The sequence below is a fragment of the Nerophis lumbriciformis genome, linkage group LG11, assembly GCF_033978685.3.
Source record: "Nerophis lumbriciformis linkage group LG11, RoL_Nlum_v2.1, whole genome shotgun sequence".
NCBI classification, from domain to species: domain Eukaryota; kingdom Metazoa; phylum Chordata; class Actinopteri; order Syngnathiformes; family Syngnathidae; genus Nerophis; species Nerophis lumbriciformis.
This window is the reverse complement of record NC_084558.2, coordinates 31,689,115-31,698,622: the sequence shown is the minus strand read 5'-3', so window position 1 is coordinate 31,698,622 and position 9,508 is coordinate 31,689,115. Positions and strand designations below refer to the sequence as shown.

The 9,508-nt window shown below is 37.9% G+C and overlaps 1 protein-coding gene across 2 annotated transcripts in view; it reads right to left on the bottom strand.

The window, feature by feature from the left end:
- Positions 1–2,243: 2,243 nt before the first annotated feature.
- smad10a (SMAD family member 10a) overlaps positions 2,244–9,508 on the bottom strand; it is a 70,542-nt gene continuing 63,277 nt past the window's right edge. For both annotated transcript variants that reach the window (XM_061966802.1, XM_061966804.1), the window contains exon 13: positions 2,244–9,337. In XM_061966802.1, coding sequence (XP_061822786.1) covers positions 9,126–9,337 — 212 coding nt within the window. In that variant the 3' untranslated portion in view covers positions 2,244–9,125. The remainder of the gene's footprint in view (positions 9,338–9,508) is intronic.

Below are 9,508 nucleotides of genomic sequence, written 5' to 3'. Positions count from 1 at the left end.
AAAGAGAGTACATCAGATGTGTAAGTGGGACAATATTGACAGTGAAAGTTGCATCAGATGAAAGAGAGTACATCAGATGTGTAAGTTGGACAGTATTGACAGTCAAAGTTGCATCAGATGAGAGAGTACATCAGATGTGTAAGTGGGACAATATTGACAGTGAAAGTTGCATCAGATGAAAGAGAGTACATCAGATCTCTAAGTGGGACAGTATTGACAGTGAAAGTTGCATCAGATAAAAGAGAGTACATCAGATGTGTAAGTGGGACAGTATTGACAGTGAAAGTTGCATCAGATGAGAGAGTACATCAGATGTGTAAGTGGGACAATATTGACAGTCAAAGTTGCATCAGATGAGAGAGTACATCAGATGTGTAAGTGGGACAGTATTGACAGTCAAAGTTGCATCAGATGAGAGAGTACATCAGATGTGTAAGTGGGACAATATTGACAGTGAAAGTTGCATCAGATGAAAGAGAGTACATCAGATCTCTAAGTGGGACAGTATTGACAGTGAAAGTTGCATCAGATAAAAGAGAGTACATCAGATGTGTAAGTGGGACAGTATTGACAGTGAAAGTTGCATCAGATGAGAGAGTACATCAGATGTGTAAGTGGGACAATATTGACAGTCAAAGTTGCATCAGATGAGAGAGTACATCAGATGTGTAAGCGGGACAGTGTTGACAGTCAAAGTTGCATCAGATGAGAGAGTACATCAGATGTGTAAGTGGGACAGTATTGACAGTCAAAGTTGCATCAGATGAGAGAGTACATCAGATGTGTAAGTGGGACAATATTGACAGTGAAAGTTGCATCAGATGAAAGAGAGTACATCAGATCTCTAAGTGGGACAGTATTGACAGTGAAAGTTGCATCAGATAAAAGAGAGTACATCAGATGTGTAAGTGGGACAGTATTGACAGTGAAAGTTGCATCAGATGAGAGAGTACATCAGATGTGTAAGTGGGACAATATTGACAGTCAAAGTTGCATCAGATGAGAGAGTACATCAGATGTGTAAGCGGGACAGTATTGACAGTCAAAGTTGCATCAGATGAGAGAGTACATCAGATGTGTAAGTGGGACAATATTGACAGTGAAAGTTGCATCAGATGAAAGAGAGTACATCAGATCTCTAAGTGGGACAGTATTGACTGTGAAAGTTGCATCAGATGAGAGAGTACATCAGATGTGTAAGTGGGACAGTATTGACAGTGAAAGTTGCATCAGATGAGAGAGTACATCAGATGTGTAAGTGGGACAATATTGACAGTCAAAGTTGCATCAGATGAGAGAGTACATCAGATGTGTAAGTGGGACAGTATTTACAGTCAAAGTTGCATCAGATGAGAGAGTACATCTGATGTGTAAGTGGGACAATATTGACAGTGAAAGTTGCATCAGATGAGAGAGTACATCAGATGTGTAAGTGGGACAGTATTGACAGTGAAAGTTGCATCAGATAAAAGAGAGTACATCAGATGTGTAAGTGGGACAGTATTGACAGTCAAAGTTGCATCAAATGAGAGAGTACATCAGATGTGTAAGTTGGACAGTATTGACAGTCAAAATGGCATCAGAAGAGAGAGTAAATCAGATGTGTAAATGGGGCGGTATTGACAGTCAAAGTTGCATCAGATGAGAGAGTACATCAGATGTGTAAGTGGGACAGTATTGACAGTCAAAGTTGCATCAGATGAGAGAGTACATCAGATGTGTAAGTGGGACAGTATTGACAGTCAAAGTTGCATCAGATGAGAGAGTACATCAGATGTGTAAGTGGGGCAGTATTGCAGTCAAAGTTGCATCAAATGAGAGAGGACATCAGATGTGTAAGTAGGACCGTATTGACAGTCAAAGTCGAATTGCTAAGAATGAAAGATTCTTAGAAAATTTTTATAGAACTGCTTGGGGTCATTTTTGACCCCACTTGTGAAAGTGTGGGTAGTGATACAAAAACTGAAATTCCTTAAAATTAATGAAAAACTAAATAAAAATGCAAATGGCCTCATGTCACAAACATGTTTTATGAGGAATACCTTGCATATGAAAATATTACAAGTCTTCGTTATACAGATTTAGAAGAATAACACGCCAGTTATTGCAGAAACGCAATGATTTTAGTTGGTGTCATTTTTGACCCCACTGGTGGAAGAGTGTAGGTATTGGTAGGTTGTGCATCTGAGGGTAAATGTAAATGGGGTATGTCCAGCACACCAGGAAAGAAGAAGAACAAGAGCATTGGTCTGTTTCCCTTTAATTATGGAGCGAACATATAAAAATCCTTGCCAACAATTTTACAGCATTAGTTACACAATGATGTCAAAGCTTGCTCTCAGTTGTTGCAAACTGCAAGGTCACATCCACAGTGTTCCACAAATACACGGTGAAAATATACACAATTCCTGGAAACAACAAAACGACGCGGTCGTGACCCAGAAATGATGAGTTTGCGTCACAAAGTCACAAAAGGCAATAAATTATACTACTGGAATACAAATAGATCTATGTCCATGAAGCAGTTGGTGAGTTCTTACACGGATACCTGAGGGAACCACAAGATGGCGCCAGAAGTGGGTGAAGACCAAACCACTGTGCAACAGGACTCTCGACAATAAGACGACAAACCAAAACTCTTTTTACAAACTAGTGTTGCTGCGTCTACGCTCCACAAGAAAAAGGCACATATCACAAATATGCATATGTGTTAGTGGGCTCATCTTTGAAAAGCAGCTGAATTCTCAATAACATCAAACTCCTCCACTCGGCATTAGGCCCGAGTAACAATGTATCCCGTGTGGCACGTTAACATCTGTGGCCTTCATATTCAAACATCAACGTGTGACTTTTAGGCTTTGCAGACTTCAAACTGCAGAATGGGGATAATCGGTCCATAAAACTTGACATGATTGCCATAATTTTGCTTTATGTCGTCACATTTTTCTATTTTTGGTTTGGTGCAAAGCGAAAGTATCTGCAGCCAATGAAACAGAACACTGCCTGCACTTTAACCAATCACAGCATTACAGGCCATTTGGTTGCTGAAGAGGTGCGAAAAGACATATGAGACACATTATTTGTTGTGTACATAATAAGTTGTCATGTGACGGTGAATGATCGTGTGAACTACAATTTTTATTTTAACATGTTAGAGATGTTCACAATAAGAAACCACATTTTTCCTCCTCAGATTTGAGTTTTCCCGGTGCTCTTAAGCTCAGTTATGGCAAAATACGCAGCAGGGAAGGGATTCTTATGGCCCCATTCCTGGGTGGATGTCGTGTGTTTGTCATTTTGCAAGGCAGTCTGCTGAAAATGATTGAAAGCCCCACTCTACATAGCATCTGTTGCTGGGGTCAAAGTTGGAAATGCCACAAAACACATTTTAAGATAGTCAACACTCTACTGCCGTCTGGCGGCTAACGTGGATAGTGCACCCCCCAATTTGTCACGTTTCATGTGTCCAGTAAACCACGACGAATGGGGCCATATGAGTCCCCTTCTTACTGTAGAGTCACACATGTGTGAGGTTAGACTGGGGGAGAACCGTTTTTAAGGTAAAAATAAAGGGAAGTCAAAAGTGTGCCACAGCCCGAACCTCCAAGATGTTAGCTTTAGTTCACAACTCTGGTGAGTTTCCTCCGTCCGAGTGGAAATGTGCAGTAATAGAAAATATGTTTATTATTACTATTATTTGACCCGTTCATATTATTTTCACGATTAATCAAGCAGCCTTGAAAATATGTGTATGTTATACGGTGATAAATATGTCAAGTTGTTTATTCCAAATGGTTTTGTTCTGCTCGTGTTGAAGGAGGCGTAACTTTGCTTCTGAACGTGTGCCTCATGTTGGCTCTGCTTGTCAAATATTTTGTTTTCCGTAGCAGACGTCTGCTGTGGTCACGAAAAAAACTTATTTCATCACTTTCTCTTGCAGGCTGCGCCACCTTTCAGCTAAATACGCCACATCAGCGCTGTCCAAAGTGCAACCCGGGCAGAACAGCTCATTTTTCATTGAGACTCTGCCTTTTGTAAAAATAACTTCATGAAAATGTTATTAAGTACAGTGCTACCTCAGTTTTCATTAGTAATACATTCCAAAACTGAATCTTATTAACACTGAAGGGATTTTTCCCATAATAAATAGTGTCAATCCAATTAATACCTGCCAGACCCCCAATAATATGAACACAAAACATATCTTATGAAGAATAATTATAGTTGTGCATGGAGGAAATGTAAAATACATATGACAATAAATGAACATTTAACATTACTTTGACCTGTATTGAAGGTACTTTGCCTAAATTCAATAGTGTGTCTCACCTTCTTTACCAAAGTGCTGACACTCGCAACTTTTTGGGGCCCGATGGTGGATTATTTTGCAGTCGTACTCAATAAAAAAGTACGGAGCTTGAGTCACCAACACGTGGGATTTTTTTTTTTTTGAACACTCAATTCCACAAAGTGTTACGGCGTTAACGGACTAGTTTGTTACGTGCAATGTTTGGCCGTACAATAACGAAGACGGTATTTGAAAACCAGAGCAAAATGTTATTTTAAAACCAATTCAGAAGAAAAATGGGGCTTGTAAATTTCCTGCTTTGTAAGCTATATACAGTATATATATATATATATATATATATATATATATATATATATATATATATATATATATATATATATATATATGGCGTGTGTTGGGGGTGTAGTTGGACGGGCGTAAGCTCCTTCACAGTAACATTTCATACACTTTCATAGTAGAAAGTAGAAGTGTCCCGACACATTTTCCACTTGCGATACAATACCGATATTGTAGCCCTATGTATTGGCAGATGTCGATCCGATACAATATTAGCATTACTTACGTTCTACTTATTTTGTTGTGTAGATTGTTAGAAATGGCTTGACTAAGTGATATGTAGAATTGCTTAAGCGAAATCTTGAATGGATTGTACACTATTTTATTGTTATATTTCATTTTCTTACACTTCTGAGTCTCATTTGCAAGTATGATTTAATTTCAGTTTGTCCTAGGTGTGTTGCTGTAGTCAGGAAGTAGTCTTTGCCATTGGCATAGTCTTATATTTTGTTGAGTAGTACAAAGTGTTTATATTGTAAGTAATGTACTTAATACACACCAGCTGTTTGATTGTAACATGCATCTTAGTTGTAGTTCTGATTGCCAAATGCCAAATTGCCAATGCTAATTAGTAGCATGTATATGGCATTGAGCTAGCGCATTTGTTTTAAATCATTTATTTTCTTGTGGAATGTCACAGAGAAGTTATTTTGTATGGCATGTAAGTTACCGTATTTCTTCGGACTATGATCCGCTACTTTTCTCCTACCCTTTGAGCCCTGTGGCTTACAAAACAGTGTGGCTAATTTATGGATTTCTCTTTGCTAACGGCCATAATGTTTTGTATTCTACAAATAGTTTTCAACATTGACAAAGACACTAAAAATGGAGGGATTTTTTTGTGCTATGACGCCATCTTTTCGATATGTTTTCTCACTGCGGGTGCTGCGGTTTGAATACGTACTTCCAGTTTCGTGCCTTAAACTGGAAGTATATCTTGTTTGGTCTATTTGTCTAAAGTGTTTCTGCTGGAAATAATTCTTTACTCATTACTCTAAGCAACGTTTGCAAGTTTTACGATACAGCTAAACAATTCATACTTACTAAACTGTCCGATGTGTGATGTCTATTGGTACGTGCTATCGTAATATAATCAATCTAGCAATCGTTAGCATTAGCAAATATGCATGTTTACAAATGTCTGTGTTAGCAATATTAACTTACAATGGCATTCTTTTTGTATTGTTTCAGTTTTGTAAATTCACCAACATGTCACCATGGAGTTGTGGAAGTAATTTACAAAATCTTTCGTTCCGGTATATATTTGTGGCCTATGGTCTGGTGCGGCTAATAAAAAAAAAAAAATTCTTCTTACATTTGGTATAAAATACCATATATAAAATTGAATAATGTTGCACTCCATAGTCTGGAAAGTACAATATATTGATGTACTTAATTTCTGTATGTTTAGTTTCACGGTGTCTTAAAGTAAAGACTCTTAAAAGGAGACAACCTGTTATCGCTCTGCTAAGCTAGCAAAAAGATTTGTTCGCCGGAGCAGAACATTCTGCTTGAATCGGAGTTCTAACATCGGAAGTTTGAAATTCAGGCCGATAATACTGGTATCGGACCGATACTAATATCGGATTAGGACACCCATTAGTAGAAAGCACTATTAGAAGACACGGTAGGAAGTCCAAACAATGATGTCAAACTCTTCTATTGTTCTCTATTGGAGGAAACATACCAGAGTCGTAGCGAGCTTGAAAGAAGTGTTAAGATGAGAAAGGCACTCAGTTGGTGGTTGCCAAACATCGCCAGAAGTCTGTGATAGACCTACACTGCCAAAAAACCTCCGGTATTGTCAAATACAACAACCGTACAAACTGTGTTGGACTTTTTTGGTGAAACTTTCTCTTTGCTTTCTTGAGCCATGCTGAATTTTGCCTCCTGATGAAAAGTGTATGTTGTGTAGTTATGAGGTATTCTAGCTTTTGGTGATAGACACCAAACATTTGGTTACAGGGTAGCACTGTTCATAACAAAGGCCCACAACATTTTAAAGCTACATGTTTTTGGCTTTTCAGTTTTTTGTTATCAAAAAAATAGATATACCGTATATATATTTATATATGTACTTCAGCTGAGAGTACTACGAAGGCTAAAAGGATAAAGTTTGAGTCGACAGACAAGCACGGTACGAGCACAGAAGTGATCCACATTTACACACCACTTGTGTCCACACTACACTTACAGAAAAATAACACACTGCCTTGTGTCGATGTACACAGTTGTGATTTGCACTCCTTAGAACCGAACATATTTCCTTTTCTTATCACCCAATTACAGTAAAAGTGCAACAGGGAAACACGTATTTCTATCTGTCACAATAGCGCAGATGTATGGGAGAAATGTCTTCTCGAAAATACATAAATATCTGTTATTTCATGTTGGATGTTATAGTAAATATGATTGTGTTGGTTGTGTGTAGCACATTTAATCCATAAGAACCCACAGTCATTTTAACAATAACAATTATTTAATAAGGTGTTCTAATTAAAATATTACAATTAAACTGTTTTTACAGTAATTCTTCAATGAATTAATAGAAAACAAGATATATACACTGTCAGTCTTTTAGCCTTAAAACTGCTAGGTGATGTATTTGCAACAATAGCAAAATACCAATAAGACGCTTAATACATGTCACACATTTTTAATGAACATAATGTATGTTCAAAAGTATTTTTGTACTACTAATCAGGCTATTAGTAGTACAAAAGTCCCGATACAACTTTTCCACTTCCGATACAACACCCAATATTGGAGCCTTGAGTATCGGCCGATACTGATACTGATTGGCATTGGAGAGCTGCCGCCACTTCAAAACCTAATTTGTTCCCCTTGGGATTGTGTTCTGCTGGTTATTTTTCCTCATAGTTATTCCTTCGCTGTGATCAGATCAACTGTAGAGACTTGTTGGTGGCAAAGGTCAACACTTTTTGGATCTTGGCACCAAGTTGATGAACTGGTAAAGCCTAATCGATAAAGAGGCGAAACTTCTTGTAAGACAAACTGAACTGTTCAGTTGCGATCGATTGAATGCCCTGAGAATTTAACTGGTAATTGTTTTTGAGCGAACACTTAGTGGCCACAATCATTTATTAAGTAAAGCTAATGACGCAGTAAGTTAAATGATGCAGACATGTTTGTTACTGGATACTTTCTAATACACTTCTGTCTAGGAGACTTTGTATCTGTAAGTAATATGCAACTATTGTTATTTGATACTTGCATGTAATGTTTTACACTGCAGTATTGTTCGACACTTATTCCTTATGTGTAGGTTGTGTGCTTAGCTGTTGTGTAGCCGCTACCTCCTAGTACCCTACAGCCTATCATGTTTACCCTTTGCTAATGACTTGACTAAAGTGCTTATTGGAGGACATTTAGATGTTAAGTAGACGTGCTGCACGACTGCACGTATTGGAGATTATATCAGACAGTCTAGATATGACTCCAAACTTGTTTTTCGCCATATTGATATGGGCTTGGAACACCTCTACTAGCACATATTTAGTTAGTTTGAAATCAGGAGGGCGTGTCTAAAAAATTTCCACCGAGGGTCGCTTCATGAAAAATGGAAGGATTTGAGGCTATTGTGATGTTTTTGATGTTTATTTGATATGCTCATACTTGTCCAGGGTGTACCCTGCATTCCGAGTGCAGCTGGGATAGGCTCCAGCAGCCCCTCCCCACGGCCCTGAGAAGGACAAGCGGTAGAAAATGGATGGTTGGATAGATTGTCAACGTTGTGTCAACAAAGCGTTACAATCGTTCATGTAATTAGTGTTAGCTTTATAATTGTTTTTGTTGCATTACATTACATTTAAAAAAACAAAACTTTTTTCTTTTCTTGTTGAATTAAATGTTATACATATCTCTTGAATAACATTTGTATTGATAATTTTAATAATACTATTAACAAAAATATAAGAAATTATACTTTTAGAATGTTGTTAGCCAATAAAAAACATGTAAAATTTGTGATATGAATTATTAATAAGTATTTAAATCCACTTGGCTTTGTGTCATTTTTTTAGCACCAATGACTGTGGGTTCTTATGGGTTAAATGCAGTAACCTTCTATAAAAATGTAATTTATGCAATTATTTAAACAATATAAAATATAAAAAAAGAAATGGTAGAACATAACTTTTGTACAGATGAAACTTTTTGGTTTGTTGGGACATGACTCAACGTAATGCTAACGTTGATGGACGATCGTGAATATATCTTTAGATATATCTTTTGATTACTTACTTATTGCTCATAAGAATGTGTGTGTGAGATAGCGCAGGCTAAATTGATTGTTCCAAGCATCAAGTGTTTGTCATTTTAGTTTGTCTTGGGTCTTTTCACTGGATATTCAATTAGGGAGGATATTTAATAGAGGGCAAAACTATCAAAAGTGTGTATGTGTGTGCGTGTGTGCGCGCACATTCAAAGAATCCAGATCCAAATTTCAGCATACAGGTAGTCAGTTAGCAGGCCCTGGATCTGCTAATGGCATAGTATGCAACACCTCATCAAGAAGCTGCAAAGCACGGTGCAGGTGGACCTCCACCCAGCAGGGGGTGTGTTTGATGCTCTGCCTCGGGTAATCAGGACCCCAACCCTTGACGAAGCTCAACCGCAAGATACATAGTCGCCGGAGGTCATCCACGCCGATCCCCGCCGCTGCAGACAGACCTGTCAGAGAGGGAATTTACAGGCGTGACTGAAGACGCGCGAACACAAGCATGTGGAAATGTAATTTTACACTCAGAAAGTAATTAGATAGACTGAATTGTCAAGGACACACAAAGTAAATGTGGACTTTCTTTTATTGACAATCTTTGCATCACAAATGTTGAAAATCAT